At 45.6% G+C, this 18,749-nt stretch overlaps 1 protein-coding gene across 6 annotated transcripts; it reads right to left on the bottom strand.

Annotated features, from left to right (window-relative positions):
- Window positions 1-298: 298 nt before the first annotated feature.
- egfl7 (EGF-like-domain, multiple 7) lies at window positions 299-16,755 on the bottom strand. 6 transcript variants are annotated; one of them, XM_036529153.1, is made up of 9 exons: window positions 16,574-16,755; window positions 9,640-9,868; window positions 8,607-8,732; window positions 7,885-7,997; window positions 7,177-7,272; window positions 6,173-6,364; window positions 2,957-3,033; window positions 1,961-2,123; window positions 299-963 (listed from the first exon to the last, which is right to left on the bottom strand). In XM_036529153.1, exons 2-9 carry the CDS (start codon window positions 9,720-9,722, stop codon window positions 944-946), a joined length of 870 nt encoding a protein of 289 aa, XP_036385046.1. In that variant the 5' UTR covers window positions 9,723-9,868; window positions 16,574-16,755; the 3' UTR covers window positions 299-943. The 6 variants fall into 6 exon arrangements, with proteins under 6 accessions (XP_036385046.1, XP_036385045.1, XP_036385043.1 ...); XM_036529150.1 differs by lacking the exon at window positions 299-963 and adding an exon at window positions 7,478-7,652 and having other exon boundaries at window positions 1,985-2,123; XM_036529152.1 differs by lacking the exon at window positions 299-963 and having other exon boundaries at window positions 1,726-2,123.
- Between the last annotated feature and the right edge of the window lie 1,994 nt (window positions 16,756-18,749).

Raw genomic sequence — 18,749 nt, 5'->3', positions numbered from 1 at the left:
TTCACAGAATCTGGCTAAACCTGTTTAAGAATGCCTTGAAAAAATAAAGTTCATTTTTCCTATGGGAATGTGGAGTTCTACTTTTTCTGTGTTTGCTTCTTTTCCTGCACATGCTGTTTTAATTAGAAGACTAATGTGCTTCAAATGATCCTCTGCTGGGATTACCTTAAAATATCAGTACAGTAAGTCATTTGGCTTATTATATGTCCGTGTTGTTTTAAATGCGGCAGATTTTTCTTTAGCTGTCTAAACCAATACGGAATTCATTAAAGGAACTCACAGGGGGAGGTTTTGCGCTTTTCTGGCAAATTTGTTTTTATTACAAAAAGACGGCCGCAATTCATCTATCACGTCTACACAAGCACATGAAATTATAACTTAAATACATAAATACAGACATCCAGGTTTGCTCTTAAGACCATGTTTGATTTGGACAAAGAGCCAGCTGCAGAAAAATAGCAGAGTACAAACACTGAAGACACTGAAACAGAGAGCAATACTGGGTCCAGTCTGGTCCCCCATCCCGCACCACCTTGCTAAACAAAAGTCCAATTCACACGGGACAGCTTAGGGAGGGGTAATTCACAATACAGGACAAAACCAGATCTGGTGTCACTTTCCTAATCTGGCGGGGTTACATTTGCAGCATCATCATCAACACCATCTTTAAAAAAAAAAAAAAACGAGTGCATGTTGAACAAAAAAAAAAATAAATACAGATTACAGGCCGTTTTAATCAGCTCGAGGGGAAAAGCTAAGATTTTGCTCAGACAGGACCTTGACTTGCTTCTTATTATTCATTCTCTGACAAACACGAGTGGTATTAGGAATTTACGTCTTCCATCAGGGGTTGTAAAACTGCAGGGATAGGCGACTCGGATTTGACGATCCGTGCTGGAAAAGACCTGAATGCAGACAGAAACCCAACCTTGGTCTTGTGTGTCTAATTGTCTCTGCAGGAGCCTGGAGTGAAAACAGCAGAGAAGACATCACTATAGAACATTATTTATTCTCTTAGCCAAGTACAGTGCTCTGACCCATTTAACAGCTGCATTTTAACTGGACCATTTACAGTAGGTAAAACGTCCTGCTGTAGGGAACAACAGCCAAAATCTCCCAAAATTCAGTCCTGCAAACTTCAGTCCCATGATCCAGTATCAAAACTACCACTCCCTGCTAGTGCCTAACTTAAACATACCACCACCCTCCACTATTGTCAGGCTCAGATATGCAACAGTGTTAGACAGTGTATATCTTAGCGAATTGCTGGTTGTGTCAAGTTTCAATAACTATAGCCTGCCCTGCACAGATAATGGAAAAGGGCTTCACTGATTATTATTTTCGGAAACTTAATGACAAATTCATTTAGTAAAGGGAAAGGGGTTAAGACCTGACTTCTGTGACTAGTACTGTCAGACTGGGCTTGGAAACACAGAGACAGAGTGGGGGAGTCATGGCTGTGCTGACAGAGGGCAGTATCAGACATTCTAACATGGCCAAATATGTAACTCCCCCTCTTCCCTCTCCAGCTAAGTGGAAGTCATTCGGACTGACACTTATGCAGAACTGTTTGTAACAGTACTTGCACAAGTTTCAGTGTGAACAAAGTCCTTAGTCTTTGAAGGGAGACAATGCTCTTGATGCTCTCTGAAAACCACTTTGGCTATTGCTCGAGATGCTTTTTAACTTATGCAAACGCAGCTGGAACAACACGCTTCTTTCACTCCCAGTGTGACAGACAGTATAAAAGTCAGGTCAATCCCCCCTCCAAGAAAAAAAAAAGATGAGGACAGAAATGGCGCAGAACAGGCGCAGCTTGTAAAGGCATAAAAACATTGGTGTCCACGGAGAGTGCGTGACGGCCACTTGGCGGAAAAAAAAGGGGGATAGAGACATGTTCAGACAGCAGACTGATAAATGTTCACAGAGGATGGAGTCAGGCACACAGACGGACACTCACAGGTCCCGAGGCGCTCCTCCAGGAAGCCGACCTGCTCGCTCAGCGAGTCGATGCGGTCCAGCTGCTGGATGGAGTGAGTGAGGAAGCTCGTCCTCTCGGCCACGCCTTCATCCAGAGACATCGGGAAGAGGCTGCTGACGGGCGCTAGGGCCAACTGCAGCTTCTGCAGGGACACACAGGCCACAGCGTGAAGGTGAGACTCCTCGCACCCCAAAATCTGAGGTCGATACCCGAAAGGTGATGTGTTGTGATCGCCACTGAGCGTGCTGAATCAATAGTGTATTTATAGAGAGCAGATACTGTGGTGGATATTCTCACAACATAGAAGCCCTGTGCTTCCATCTGACAGGCGGCTGTCTTTCTGTCTGCCTGCCTGAGTGTCAAGGTGTGGACAACTGTGCTCATTTGGTACCTATGAGACACACAAGCCTCACTTCCATCGGAAACTTCCAGAAAACATGCTTCGACTTATCTCAGACCCTCATGAATATGACTGAGAGCATGCCCATATAAGCACAGCTGCCAGCCTATCAAAACTGAAATGGGACCAGTGAAACTATTAAAAACTGGGAGAAGCACTACCAGAATTTCTGCATTTCTAACATGCAGGGAAAGTTGCACTTTAAAATTATCACTGGGGAAGGAATCCTCTACAGCTTACAGCTCCACATAACTTTTCACAAGGCAATAAATGCCCCATGCTCAGGACATGGGCCATTATTCATAAAGCATTCCAGTACCTGCATTTTACTCACAAAATAAATCAGTCAAAAAAAAACAAACATTGAAATTATACTTACACTACATAAAACTAATAGAACTTATAGGTGTGTGACATTTTAAAGCAGGACTGTTTTTTAGAAACAGATGTTAATTGTTGATAAAATGTCAGCAGTGCTTATGAGAATGCGTAGGGGCGTTTCACCGGCTCTGAGAGTGCTGTGGTGAGACTCTGTTTGGAGGCGTACTGAGCAGCCACAGCCAGTTCAGACGTACCTGTTCTAACAGCTCTACTCGGTTCTTCAGGTTCTGAACCTCCTCCGTCATGTTCTCTGTGGCTCCCGGTCGTGCCCCTTGTAAAACACAACACACAGCACAGCCTCGTCAGTCTCCATGGCATTCTCAGACAGCGTCTCCCGCTTAGCTACGGGAGGCATGGAAAAGTGTGGAGGACGGAACTCGAGAATCGCCCCGAGATGGCTGCTCGAGCATTCCATCGCACTATGATTAATGGCAAGCTGGAGTCCCCAAGCCCTCCGTCCGAGGAGTCAGGGGAATTTAAAGCGCAAGGGTAACCCTGGCAAAATATTCCATGGCACTGGCCACAGAGCGCCCAGAATTATGGGAAAGAGAAGGCAAATGCACAGTGTCATAAATAGAAAAACAGTCCATCACACTTTCTCTAAACACGCAGCCCCATGTCAGGTCTGAGGCAGGGCCTCTGGCTGGGTCCCACATGCCACTGGCTGTCCCCGCTCCCTGTGCAGCCTTGCAGGGCCAGTGTTTGGTCATGTTGTGGACCCTAATGCAGGTCATGGAAATCTGTTCTCAGTGTTCAGATCTTTCCCAGATGTTGGCTGTTAGTAAGACGTGAGTGAGGTGGGGGGAGTTAGGGGGAGGCATGCTGACCCCCAGCAGATGAGGTTGGAATGGGAACAAGGCTCCTCAGCCAAGAGAAAGCCTTCCAATCGCAGAGGAGAGGGCCAGAGTGGGCTTTTATATCTGAAGTATCTCACTACGCTCTCTCGCCAGCTTCCCTTACACAGCAACCTGCTTCATCTGGCATACAAAAATAGAGTCATTGTCTCCTTAGCTACAGAAATGAACTGTTGCATGTTCTCTATCCGAAACAGAGCAGTGTTTTTGGAGGCATGATGGTCATGCGCAATGGAGTTTTCCTTCATCCACAAGCATCTGCTGATCTAATGCTGAGAGCTGAGAACTGACCAAAACAGCAGTTTGCTCCTAAAACCTGAACATGAGATTCAAGGATAAAACAGAACCAGTCCAACCAATCCAGTATAATGAGGCAGATCACTTCAGACTGTTATAGTAAACCTCAGTCTGAATGTAGTTACTCTTGCTCCTGTGTTTAGGCAGAACTCATCAGCTCAAATGATCTTATTTCCTCCATTAATTAAAAATGTGTTTACAATTAAATCTCATATTGCATCAAGTAGACTGCATTGAACACTGTATATGTATCATTTACAGCACATGTGTGATTTATTACAGACTGCATAATCTCATCCTAGAACTTATAGAAGTATGTTTAAATACTGTAGCTATAGACAGTGCAATTCTGCTATGTTTATGGTGAGAGAAACATCCACAAACAAATCGCTAACCTTTCATTTTTAGTTACTCTGCAATGATGGTCCCCTCCACAGCTGTGTCTTCACAGACCTATTCAATGTCAGTCTCACAAACAAATTAGGAGATTAATTATCTTCTGCTTTTCTGCTGATACAGCAAACAGCCTGAGTAAGCGGCCGGGACAGACTGAAAAAAGCTCTCTCAGTATGACTTAAGGGGTTTGTCATGTGTGAGAAACTGAAAACCTCTGTGGGGTCAGCGCAGCTCCAGTGTGGAGCGGAGAGAGAGCTCATGCTAGTACTCAGGCAGGAATTTCCTTGTGCTCCGTCCAGCACCCTGAACTGTGGGGTTATTTTCCCCCTGTTGCCAGGATACGCTAAACAGTCATATCTGCGAGCACCTTCCCAAACCTCTGGATCTAACAAATAACTTGCGGCAAGCTGAAACAGTTAAGCTGCTGCATCGCACTGACATGGGGGGGTGTTGGGGTGGGGGTCGTGGGTTCAAGTTCTGACTACAGTAGGACCCTGGGAGAAAACGCTTTGTCCAAATCCCTCTAACTGAAAGTAAAGAGTAGGTATATGGGAGTTGGGAGAGTATTTGCGAGGTTCAAATTCTCAGTTTGAAAAATTGCTGTAGATTAAGGCTATTGAAGAGCAGAAATGAAGATGACATCATCCTGAGCTATGCCTTGGCCAGCAAGAGCACCAAGAACTAGCAGACACGGGAGCCAGCAAACATGTGCTCTCAGGAACACACGTGCTGAAGGACTCCACAGGACACTGAGTGAAGGAGCCCTGCCCAGCACCCAAGACGAATAGAGTGGCTCATTTTTGGGGTACCTGAGCTTGTGTGATCCCTTTGTTGACTTTACCAGCCACAGTGCATTATTACTCACGGTACGAGTTGTGAGTGGCATAGCGCGTACCAAAAGTAATAATGGACCGTGCAACTGGTGGCAGTCATGTCCTCTTCTCTCCAGCGGGGGGCGCTGTAGCTAAAACACTCACACAAGCACGTACAGACACAAAACCTCTCTCTTTTCAAGGCCCTGACAACAGTCATTGGAGAACATGTTGACATTAGAACAACCAGGTGTGTTTTTGCCCAGTAAATGACCCTCGGATGTGATGGGTGACAGGTGTGTGCTTTTTCAGTTACATATGTCTTTTGTAGAAGGGGCTATTCCCCCCCCATCATAATCTCTTAAGGCTCATTATAGGGTTGGGGATCTCGGATCTCCTGGGGAGTATCTAAAGCCCACTCACCAACCTGTGGGTCACAACAACAGCTGCAGGGACCGCTCGTGTGTTTGATCATGTTTCAGATTTGAACAATTATTGATATTTTAATCTGTAGTTGACCAGGTGACCTGCCCCGAGACGGTATTGCCGTGAAGACCCGGTGGCACAGGGGATGCTTGGGTGGGGATGCTGGTCACGTCTGCTTCCCTCTGTGTGCCACTGGCAGTCATGCGAGCAGGAAAGCCCCGGAGAGCGCAGCCAAACGTGCTGTCTCACAGCGGGATCCCATGGAGGGGAAGAGAGAGAGGCTGGGAAACGGACGCAGCTCTCCCTCCGGCCTGGCCCTGGTATTCACACACTGCAGCGCTCGCTGGCACGGGCTCAGTGGCGCTTTATAGCAGCCTCGCGGTTTTCCTTCCTCCCCGTCCCTCAGATAAGTGGCACTTAACAGCAATCATTCAGTCAGTGGCTAACCCCTGCGGTCTGGACAGGGCAGCCTGGAGGTTTATGAGGAGACAGCTCCGACAGAGCACGGAAAACATTTCGGGTGTCTCCCTGCTCCTCTTTTGTGGAAACTCATTCTCTGAATGGCCTGTGAACTACTCTGTCATCGGCTATTGCAACTGAAAGGGCAGAGGGGTGGCTTCTGTACCTGCATCGCTGTGGGAGGGGGGGAGATCGGCTGGTTTGGGCTGGCTGGTCTGCGTGGGAGGCGGCGGAAGGGTCTCGCAGGAGCGCCCGTCCCCAGCCAGGCGGTACCCCTCCCTGCAGCCGCACCGGTAGCTGCCCGCCGTGTTGAAGCAGTACTGGGAGCAGTGGTTCACTCCACTGCACTCGTCCATGTCTGGGAGACAGACAGAGGGAAGGAGGGAGGGAGCGTTACAGCACGCTAGGGAAACACATCTCAACAGACACCAAGGGAACCATGACAACTACCCAGCAAAGCAGACATGCAAAACCAAAGCCCTTTACATTACATTCTCAAGACCAATCTGTTCCATCTGCTGCCCATTTCGGCTAGTAAGTTGAGTCACTGTTCAAATACAAAGAAGTCTATACAAATATGCTAATGTTGGAAATTCAGAGACCTCAGTAACTTGGTTAAATCTCTGGTCTTTGGTTTCAATATTTACAGTAAAATATAGTAAGCACAAGTTGATGCTATGGAGGACTGGTCAGAAGTCTCATCTTGCAGCAGTTTAGCCCAAAGTATTGGACACTGTTTCTGAATGCAGCCATTGGTGGTTTACCTTGGCTGTCCTAATAAAGACAACATATCCACGTATACACACTGAAAGAAAGCATTGACCAAATTTATCCAATGGTAGCTCAAAAGAGCTCAAAAGAGAACAAGGTAGAGCATCCTGCACATAAAGATGAAAATGTACAGTATGTTCTGATGAAGACTGAGCAGTACAATGTAAGTAATCCATAATTTTCATCTTTATTTGTGGAATGTGCTACCTTTTTTTCCTTTTCAGCTATTATTGGATGAATGACTTTTTTGGGCCCAGCACTTCTTATAGAATAACACATGTCTGTTGTGAAGCACATTCTTCTTCTACCCCTGATATCATTGATTCAATTCAGTTTGGTCAGTAAACTGGGAAGTAGAATGAATTTGATCTTTCCTGTCTGTCAGCAAAGGGTGGTTACCTGTTTGGCAGCGTCGTCCCATCCAGCCCAAGGGACAGGCACAGTGATTGGGCCTCATGCAGGTGCCTCCATTCACACAAGCCTGGGCACAAACCGCTGCAGGTGGAGAGAGATGTTAAAATCACACTACACACTACTCCTGCCAACTGACTACAATGGACAGCAGTGTCCAGACAACTACAACCTGTAATATGCATAAATCAATATCTCTTTGCCATTGTTTTAAACCTGAACCAGAGTCAGGTTCAGGGTATGTGAACAAACAGTATGAGTATGTATAATGTTATACAAACATACAGACCTGGGAATGCACTGGTATTGTATTGGAATTGTACACTCCTGTTGGGTATATTGTGTTGGTCCAGGTGTGCATTTGTGGTCTTGGCCTTGTTTGTGTGTGGACGATGGTTTCCTTGTTTGTGTAACGTTTTGTGTCATTTTGCTGGATGCTGTTTGTTCTTGACTTCTGGAGTCTGCTAAGCAACAAAATGTAAATGTAAATGAATCAAGATGGTGAGAAAGATATGAGGAGCAAGATAGAGGGATGAGCTGTGCCTGTCATCTGTTTGCCGTGTTCGCCATTTTGGCTCGATCCTTAGAAGAATGCTGCCCTGAGCGTGCATGATCTGTCATTTCACAGTGCCTCGTGAATGTCTGAAAGTCATTGTGGCCTGTTTAGGCTCTGGGACCTGTGAGGGAAGCCCTTACCTTGGTTACAGTTGTGAGAGTGGACTCTCCTCCACCCCGGACAGCATTCTGGATATGAGTGTGATACCGCGGCCACTCGGTTCACCTGCCGGTAGGACACTCTGTACACCGTCCTGTCGACAGAGAGAGGCACGTTGTGCTACTGTCAACAATCTGACGGGTCTGCGGGCCATGTTTCTGCCCTGCCTCTCTGAGAGCGAGAGCAAGTTATACAGAATGGTGAAAAGCTCTTTCAGAGGCTCTGCTGATTTCTCAGGCTAGGTACCACTGACTTTTTTCCTGGCAGCCTCTTGGATGAGCAGGCATATTCATCAGCAGGAGATTTCCCAGAAACCCCGTCCACCAGGGTTGAGAAATTCTGGCAAAAGTGGCAGGAGCCCGCAGTCAGTGGCTGACCCGAAGCAGTGAGAACTGCACAGTGTGGTGAAAGGGTTTGCTGCATGGCTACACTGTATGACACACAGTGCATGGGAGAGGCAGGGGATCATAAACACAAAGGGCTGTAAACATGGAGGGCTGGCCAAGACAAACAGGCCTGTGGTCACAAACGGCTTCCCGTCTCTGCGTAGAGCGCTCACTGCCGAGATCCCCCTACAAAACCCATGATGTCATTATAATTATAGATCCCTGTGGGAGAACGCCCACCCCATTGTCTTCTTCCCCATCCTCCCATGCCCCAATGCTGTCTGACCAGCTGACCGCATGGTGATGGGAGTGCTTACTTGTAGGTGCTGCAGAGGCGGTGGCCCTGACAGAGCGTGATGTAGGGCTTGTGGATCGGCTGGATGAAGGACTCTGATTGGACGACGTTGCTGTGATGGGGGACATCTCTGCCACACACCCGCCTCCTGCATCGAGACCCGCCCCCCCCAGAAGCACAGTTTAGGACACACCCTACATATCCAAGCCAGGTGATCTCCTGCACTCCACTGCAGGATGGCGTCAGGACCCCCTCACTAACCATCAATTTCTAACCCAGAACTAATGGCAGTGTTAGTTAAACGTAGAATCAAAGCCCAAGCATCAGGCGAGCAGCACTAAGTATCCGGGATGTGTCACTATGCGGTGGGTCAAAGTTTTTACTTAACGTCACTTTAGGGTGCTTTAGGGTGACTGAGACAGTAACCTCTGAACTCTGTTGAGTAAACATTCACTTTATAGCCTACCCATTTTGATGTGCATAAAGTGAATACTCAGCAGTGCTTGTTACATTGTACAGGCTTGTTCTGCATGCGCTCACACAAGGCCAAGTAAAAATGCCTAACCACTGGAAAACCAACAGCAGTAAATTAACCATTTTCTGGGGTCACAATTGGAATTAAACTGACAGGAACCCTCATGGTTTCAGACTGAAAATTATGGCAATTACTCCTTATTACCTTTCAAGCATTCACCTGGCTAGACGGAGCCATTTGACTTATCTGAAACACATTGCCAGAAAGGAGTCCGACACATAGAGCTGGACCTGAATAAGGGGTGGGGGGAGCACAGAACGCTCTGAGCATCCTCCCGATTTGACAAGGCAATTCATGTCAGCCATTTTGTTCAATCACTTCCGGACGTGTCAAGCCCCGTGGACGATGTTGGCCATGGATTAGTTTTTATTTCTGCAACCCATTGCGGAAGGTTTACATGGAGCCGTGCTCCCACGGAAGCGAAGCGAGGAAAGGAAGCGAGGTCTGGTTGTGAACGCGCCCCTTAGCGTGGGGGGGCTCACAGTGTGGTGTGGTGTGCAGCAGAGGCGGGGGCTGTTACCCGGGGTGACTGTAGTACTGGGGTGTGCACGTCACGTGGAGAACAAGCAGGGAGGAGCAGAGAAGGAGGAGCGGCCGGGACATCTCTCCCTCACTCGTTCCCTCGCTCTGTCTCGGTCAGGTCGCGCTGCAGACAGGGGGGAGCGGCAGGCAGGGCGATGGAGAGCGGAGTTTGCGCCCCCTGGCAGGCCTGCGTCTCACGTGGACTGGGAGCTGATGACTTCGGCTACCTGAAACCAGGCAGGGAGAGACAGATGGAGGGTCAATAAAATGAAGGACCAAGACGTCAAGAAGAACCATGCAGCCCAGACATCAGGCGTGATGCTTTCTGCCTTTCATTTCATACTCTGCACTCATCACCTCAGCTATTGATGTCTCCACACGTCACCTGATTCACCTGCTAGTGATGCTGATATCACCACTGTGCTGTTGTGCTTACAAGTGAGTTTATATTCAATTGACTCAGGTCAATTGAAACAAACGAGTGTATAACAGAGAGACATTGTGGGGGACAGGTACTCCCTGACCTAAACTGGCCCAGGCCTTTAGTAGAGTCAGGATCCTCAGAGACTCACTCATCTCATGTCAAAGGGAAGACTCTGATGAGTACTCTAGCAGTTTCTCACCGCCTTATCCAGGGAGAGCATACATTAACGAAAGCGTCAGGGATACAACACTTTCCAAACTGACCAGTTGAACCAAAAAGCTTTTTTCCCCTCATATGGTATCACCACATTCCAGAAGTATGTAATTACCTCTGGGGCAGAGATAAAGAACACATTTAAGAGCTGAACTGAAAAAGAGCCACAAGAGAGTTGTGTGAAAACCCAGAGGATAACAGAGAACTCAGCCAATCCATCCAGAGGACAAGAGAAGCAACAGACACCAGGCAAAAACCAAATGAGACATTCATATTTTTAAAATGTGGGAGTCTGACGTCTATTAGTCTCAACTGGAAATGAGAAGTGAAATGAATATATACACATATGTGTGTATAAATATATATATATATATATATATATATATATGTATGTGTGTGTGTGTGTGTGTGTGTGTGTATAAATATATATATATATTTATATATATATATACACTGTATATTTTGCACCATACTTTGTTATGGAAAGTGACTCATAAGTCAACATCTCCTTCCACCAGCCCCACATCTTGAACAGCTTACACTAACTAATCTGTTTATTTACTTGTAACAACTCCAAAGTGATGAAAGGTTAAATGCAGATTCGAATGAGATTGGCTGGTGAGCACTTGCAACTGTAAAAATCAAAACAAAGGACCCAGTAAAGATGCAGGGGATTGGAGGGGTGGGGCCGTCTGTTTTCCTTGCCTTTCACTACCCTTGCTACAAATGCACTGCTGGTTTCAGACGGCGGACGGTGCAGTTTGTTTGGAGGGAGAGACAGGCCTTGACCTCATCAGAAGGGTCTACATTAACTCACTGCAGAGGCCTTGACAACCAGCACCATCCAGACGGCCATAAAGCCAACCGCTCTCGGGTAATGGTCAGTCATTAGAGGGCCGTTTATAAGTCACTGAGCCCGGCTTACGCTGGGCCACAGGAAGTGGCACCGTCACAGAGCTAATGGGCAGTTTACTCAAGGTTTAGAGAAGAGGTCCCCGGAGATTACAGGCAATTTCATTTGACCTCCTGACCCGCTTTGGCTCCGTGCAGAGGTGTAATGACACGATTGCTCATGGTTGAGAGCACATTGATCTCCCTCTATCAAACTGTCTCTGGAGAGGGAAAATGAAAATGAAAAGTCCTCCCATCCCCCACAAACTGCTCACAACGTCTCCTGAGTTCACTCGCTCACACAGTTACTCCGCTGCGTTTCAGCGTGCTTCCGCTTGTGCTGTCTGTCTGTGAGTTGCTATCAGTTCATTACAGTTCATTGATGTCCCTCTCTGGAATACTGACGTGTACATTTGCTACTGTGGGTTGCCAGATTTTGCACAGTGCTAGACAATTGCATCCTCACATCTGAAATGGAAGAAGGACAAAACTTTCACTGAAGCATGAAAATATTTTACAGTTCTAACTGTACTGTTTCACACATGACCACTCCTAAAGCCAAGAACCTTCTCACACATACAGCGCTGTCATTTGAGAAATGAAAACACTGGACAAACAACGAACACCAAGACCATGCAGCAAATAAGATTTACAGAATTCATGTCTCACCTCCCCAGAGAGCTGGGGGTAAACCGACACTAAGAAAATGTACTTTTTCTTCTTTCTGGTGAGTGTTTTTTAGATCAAAGGGAGCACTCCAAAATAAAGTTATAGTTGGTCTCTGCTGCTTCGTCATTAAACATGACTGATTTGTAAGGAGTACGTGCCCCGTTGCTTTTTCAAATAAAGGGCTTTCAGGACATGGGATCATCCCTTGGGAGCATGCGAGGTACAGTACTTGGTTGACTGCCACCCCTAGACAGCAGTTTCTCAATGAAAAAATCTCTCCAGCTGCTATCTTATTTATCTGCCTTGTAAAATATGCATATGAAGGGGAGTCTTGCATCACTGGAACAGTTTACAGTGTCTTCCTCTAAAGGGTAGATCCTAAGTGCACTGGCTCACTGTCTGCTTGTTGTGACTAGTAACAGAACCATATGAAGGCAGGGCAGAGAATCCGGGCCCCCAAAAGCAGCCAGGTCGGAGGCTGCAGGAGTCCCCTGCATGAACCCCACGCCCGCTCCCCTCAGCCCAAAGGCGAGGCCAAGCACCGGCCGACGGGTTGCATGTTTCTCTGATTTGCAGCTGGCCCGCTGCCTGGAGCCGACCAGGAGCCTCCCCCCAGCCCCCCCTCCGGCTTGCGTTCATTCAGAAATCACCACAGCACCGGCTCTGTGGCTTGGCTGGGGGCAGCCTCGGCGGGGCCGTGGCTGAGCACCACGCGGCGGGGCTCTTAAAACACACCCCCCCCCCCCCCCCCCGCTCCTCTGGGAGTGGGAGGTGAAGACTGAAGAGGAATGGGCTCCCACACACAGGATGAGCCAGTGTGAACGCAGTGCTCCTCTCCTCCTCCTGCTTTCAACATCAGCGGGTCGGTGGGAAAGGGGAACTTGGAACAGCGCCAGGCAAACGCGCAGGTTTAGAAACACCGCTAACTCTTAACAAGCGGGGCCGCGCTTTTCCGACAGCAAAAGCAAGATTGGGATTAATAGCCGTCCTGTGCAAAGGCCCGACTTTTCATGCCTGTTTTAATTACACCTGGCTGCGGAGCTAATGACGGCTTTACCGCTGACACATACAGACGGCCCTTGGGGGAATTCAGAATCATACTCCTTACGGCCCAGAGAATGAGCTGCCAGGGAACATGCAATAACGGTGTGTCTCGGGATCAAAGGCATGATGTTACACCATAAACTTACTCATCTTTTCCCTCTCGCTTAGACAGAAAAATAGATGGCTCCATCCTGACCCGAAACTAGCTGACAATGTAGAGCAGGTGGTCTCTGATTTGAATTTAGTCCTGACCCATTACGGAAGATTTGGCTGCCCTCCACTCCACCTCCTTTACTCCATTGAGCAGTGGATTAGCAGGTATTGTTCCAGGACTTGGGTAGTGTTCCTCTGCCTTCGGTTGGAGAGGACTCTCACACCGAAAGGACTGCAAACAAATAAAGCCTTTCCCAAAGGAGAGTGTCTCACAAGGGAAACAGCCCTCTCCAGATCAGACACAGATATCCAGGCTGACAGGCAATTATGTGGAGTAAAGTCTGTGGAAAGTTATCAGGACGGGCTGGAGAACAGAGCCCTGTGTGGCACGGGGGATCTGTGCCTAATTGCTGGTGGCTGTGGAATCGGGTTCCATTATGCGTGCTTGTGAAGCCGGGCAGACTCCCCCGGTCTCAGGGCCTCTTTCAGCAGGGGACACTTGTACTCTGACAAGGGGAGGACAAAAGTCGTGGCTGTTTTGACAAGGCGGAGGTAATTGGCCGTGTGCGTTCTCCAGGGTTCAGTGCGAAAGGCAGGGGAAAGAGGATAAAATTAGCCAAGAGGAGCCTTTTGTGAAAGCCTACACTTCCTGTAGTGAGGATTGCTGTGGAAGGCAGAGAATCTCCCGTGTAACCTCTACTTCTATGCATGGGTTACCAAGAGGATGAGGTCATAGCCCGGGGTGGGAGGGGTCAGTCAATTAGATATCTTGAAGCAGTGCAGATCAGAGCAGAACATTACAGTACTTATTCTCAGCTCTAAGTGGCATTGTAAAATGACTAAGATGCAAGACTGAAAAGGCATAAAGCCTAGACAAACCAAAAGCACTGACCTCTCTAGTACTTAATATATTAACCAGTATCTTAATATAAAAAAGCTTTGAGATATAAATAAAGTAGTGATATTTGCAATCCACCCTTGGATACAGAAGTTAACTAACCAATACTGTTGCATTATCAAAGAACTGTCAGCATTAAATCGTAAACACAATCCAATTATTACAAAACACTGATTATTCAAAACATTAAACATAGTATGGAAACAGATGAAACAGTCATGACACTAACAGCACGGCTGCCTCAACTCAATGATAAAACTTCAAGAAAACACATTTCTTTGGAATAGTAGGCTATTTTTGGCTAGCGATAAAGCAAAATACGAAACACTGTGTGACATTCATTAATTATTTTAAGCATTAAATCTTAGATTAAATCTAAGATTAATCCTTCTGGCTCAAAATATCGGTAACAGAGAAGTCTATGAAATAATAAACACTTCAAACTTTGACATATGGAACTGCTATGTTTATCCCTGTCAATCAAACCCAATGTAATGCCGCTCGCTTGTTCACTACAAGATGTTCAATGTTTGGGAATTTCTCAGTATTTCTACAGCCACAATTTCCCTCCATTGTCCTGTACAAGACGGTTCCGTCAAGCATTACATTACATAAACATTCGGTTACATCTACGGTTTTAAAGTAACTCGTTTCAAATTATACTGTTACGTGTATGCTACGTAGCAGCGTGCATTGCTGGAACTCGTGTGCTGGAAAAGAAAGCGTGCATGACTAACTGTGGCCAACAGAGAGCGCTATTTCACAATAAATATATACCTAAAATACGCCATCCTCTTTTTGCGAGTAAGTTTTAGTTGTACTATGCCGGATTCAACAATGAATGAATGGAGTACACGCTCTTCGAAAATAGAGATTTGTGTACAGCAAATCTTTTCTGACAACTTTTTTTGTTGATATGCGGCAAAATCATTACAGTTATGGAACTGTATCTGTATTCGTAATGTTTGACCTTCTCATTTCACGTCATCATGGGATTGTTTAATTGACCTGATGTGTGGCCATGCACAACCGCATCTCTCTATATATGTGTTAGTATGCCGCCAGACAAATCACAATGTAAACATGCTTCAGAAACTTACTTGCCCAAAGCGGCGTTGTGATGTTGGCAGTATCTTTCTGATTTCACCAACGTTTCCAACGCGAGGCAAAGTAGCCTACATAGACTCCCACGATATACCCAAAATGCGGAATTCCCAGAAAAATGCTTTATGTTTTCAAGTCACCCGCTCCAAAGGAAAGATGACCCTAAAATGCGGTGTTCCCTTCTACTCAATCCAAGGAGCGACTGTAGTTAATGTTCCTTTTGGATTTTTGTACTCCCGTTTTGTGCTGTTTCGAAGTTGCAGGTTTGTTCTCTGTCGGCTTTCGCAGAACTGTCAGAGCGCGCAGGGGGGGAATCCAGCCCTCCTACCATCCAGCCAGCTGGAAGCCTCATGACCACAGCGACAGGTCAAGGAAACACCCATCGTGACGCAATAAAATCAGGACTTCACCTGATTTTGTGCTTCCCCCAGCATTATAAATCAAGATTTCAGTAGTTCCCGGAGTTTGAAGTTCCGAAGAAACCACTTATTTTACGGATATAATCGCAACGTAGGGTATATTTTTAAAAATCTGGACATCTGTAACGTCTCACTTGCCAATTCCCAAGCGAAGGTAAACTATCCGTATTTTGATTAGCGCTCTAGACAGGGTTATGGTGCGCGTATCATGTTGTTAGACCACATCAAGAATCGGTAATAATTGCATACTCAGTGAACACTGTCAACATTGTCAATAATGTAATATATTTAGGTTAGTTTAGGTTAAAAAGCTAAAAAGCTCAACTCCACAAAAATATGAACTGCAAACGTGAGTTATTTAAAGTATTTCTTTTTTCAGCTCTCTTATGTCTCATGTCTTATGTCTCTTCACTGGCTATAGGCTATATGATAGGCGACGGGTAGCCCACGGAGCTTCGGGTACGGTTTTTTTTATAGCTAAACAAAAGCGAATCCTCTCTGTAACATCGGAGAGGACTTGTACAGTATCTGTTCTGTACTGCTTGTACAGTATCTACGAGCGTAGCAGCTTCCCGGCGCTGTGGACCTCCCTGCTCTGCACGGAGTGTCGCACCTGCCCCCGAGAGGTGCGGGCGTTCAGGTTCAGGCATATTAATAACAAAACTGAAAACCAAAAAGCAGATATGCTTATTGTAAAAGCTGAACAGGCGTATTCAATCTAATGCAAGAGATTGCAATGCAACACACCCAATAAACTCTTACAGAAAACTACAGGGGATTAGTTACGACTGTCAGATGGGGGATATAATTATGACCTTACATCACAACAGTTCTACAACAGCTAACGTTAGCAGCAGGACACCTTTCGAGTTTGTCGGCGTCCCACAAATAGTAACAAACCGCTATTTATTGACAGAGTATTGCTAATTGACTCACGGAGTTAGGTAGCCATCGTAACAGGAGGAGATTGACAGTGATATTTAAAGTAACGATAACAATAACAATATCACAATTATAAATATCCTACCATGCTCTTCCGCTTAATGAAAAGTACAATAAATACGTTTTTTGCACATACTGTATTATCAGCTTCTTAGACAGAAAAAAATGTGCCTACCCCCAGATTCTGAAGTAGCACGAGGCTCCTGAAGTCTCATGAAGAGCTGCAGCCATAGACACTAGCCCCAACCACTTGACGGGCGGTTTACCAAACTCTTCCATAGTTTCAATTTCTTTTAAACTCATCCCAAAGTTTTTATTAGGATACAACCCACGGTTAATTTCTCGATGCTCCCTGTGAACCGGCTGGAGAGAAATGAAATGCCTTTGGGCGTTTTTCAGTTGCTTTTTATGCTGGCCTTCCTGTGGAAGTCAGGAATTGGACGGACAATCCCAAACCGGAATTCCTGTGTGTGTTTCGAACTGATAAAACGGTTTTTACAGAACAAACACTCTCCATCCTGCTCAAACTGCTTAATGAGTCACATTTTTCAGCATATCCTATCCTACATGCCCACGTTGGACACATACTTGTAGAAAGTGTCCTGCTATTTTCAGCCCAAAAAAGAAGGCCTTGGGCTCCCTCCTAGACCAGCTTGACTTAAACCTCTCAAATTGTATAAGAAAATGATTAAATGTTTCAGATAACAGAATAAAATTTGAATTCCAACCTGATATGTGGAGAGATAGATTACTTACTGAAAAATAAATAAATACCTCGAGCACCTCATGAAAGTATTAATATTTAGTTAATTTGAAAGTAATTGTTGAAGTTTTCCACTTTCCAATACTGGAAGAGAGGTAAACATAAAGGATCAGTTTATCAACAGCATTTAAGACCAAGTGCACTAATTATGTGACTGCTATCGAGGGTGTGTGTGTGTGTGTGTGCGTGCGTGTGTGTGTGCGTGTGTGTGTGTGTGTGTGTGCCTGCGTATTTTTGTAATTTTTTCATGCCTGTTAAGGCTAGAGAGTGGCTGAGCTTGTTTCCTTTTTCCTATAAATAACAAATAGGAGGTTAATAGGCTAGCCAAATCTGTTTTTGTACATCTAAGCAAAGAAAGAGGAAATATTCCACACATGCTGCATGTTCATATTCACATTCCCCCATTCAAGCACATCTTTAGTCTTTGCAAGGGCACACCTACAATATTTGCAGTACTGCATGTAATGTTTACAATATGTACAGTGATATTTGCCAGGACCAGATCCTGAGTATAAACTCCCTACCTGGGTAAACTGTGTCCAATCCCACTAGAAACTCCAAAATAATTACGTACTGATATCATTCACATTTTCACAGCAGTGCATCTAATTTCTTCATATAGCATTCAATGCCTGGGAGCTCCACATGGTTGTAACGCCTACAAAACACAATATGAGTTTTCTAAATCTCAAGCAACAATCTGTACTGTAGGGTGAAGGCCTATCTCATGCACTGTACCATTTAGCTACTGATTAACAGTTACAGGTGGGATTAACAGGCTAAACCATCTTTGGAAATGTAAGAGCTGTAGAATGTGTCACTCCCGCAGGGTGCAAATAAAATCAGAATCATGCATTTTGCCATGCGAGCTAGCTTTTGCCAGCCTCCTATCAAGTAAAGAATATAACTCTCAGGCATAAAAAATGACTTTGTACCTCTGTCAAATAAGCCACCTCATTATTTATTTTACCTTGACATGTTTCTGTTGGCTGTTGTAGTCTCTGGGGATGAATTAACTAAACACTCATGTTCTCATGTTCACTGAAGCTCAAGCTCCTTATCTTCCACCTCTGCCCAGCACATGGTTTGCCTTGCATTTTGTGTCTTGCTGCCATTGTGTCTTTAAGAAACAAATGCTGGAGAATGTTGTTGCTGTTTATTTGTCATTGATTTTTTGGTAGCACTTCCTGATAGCTCTGTTTATGAAAGTCAACACTGAAGAACTCAACACTGAACAAGATTCTGAAACTGAAAGAGCAATTATGGTCCCTTGCAGGCATTAAAGTGGTTAAGCACATTTTCAACTATTCTATACTATTGTTAAATATTCCAAATTTAACAAGAACCACAGCAAATCATACAAGACTAGTAGTGTCTTCTATCAGTTTCTCTATAGATGCTATGGGTAATTCATTAAGTACAGGGGAATAGGAACATGGACATCCCTCCCATACTCAACTGGCATCTTCAGTGTTCTCCTACATGCCAATAACATTATTGTCAAAATAGCACAGTGTCCCATAAACACAGAAATTCTTCTCTTTGTTATTGATATCATCTTCCATCATTACTGTTAGCATAATTTGTA

The sequence above is a fragment of the Megalops cyprinoides genome, chromosome 5 (assembly GCF_013368585.1).
Source record: "Megalops cyprinoides isolate fMegCyp1 chromosome 5, fMegCyp1.pri, whole genome shotgun sequence".
In the NCBI taxonomy this organism is placed as follows: Eukaryota; Metazoa; Chordata; class Actinopteri; order Elopiformes; family Megalopidae; genus Megalops; species Megalops cyprinoides.
Note: the sequence above shows the minus strand (reverse complement) of the source record. Positions and strands in the feature narration are given on the sequence as shown.

What these genes read in the sequence shown, in the direction of transcription:
- egfl7 (XM_036529147.1), bottom strand. Translation starts at nt 9,722, where the DNA reads ATGTCCCGGCCGCTCCTCCTTCTCTGCTCCTCCCTGCTTGTTCTCCAC. An exon ending in CGCCTCTGCAGCACCTACAA is followed by an intron (nt 7,998 to 8,606) that starts GTAAGCACTCCC and finishes CTCTGTCGACAG; the next exon opens with GACGGTGTACAGAGTGTCCT. An exon ending in CAATACCAGTGCATTCCCAG is followed by an intron (nt 7,273 to 7,477) that starts GTCTGTATGTTT and finishes CTCCACCTGCAG; the next exon opens with CGGTTTGTGCCCAGGCTTGT.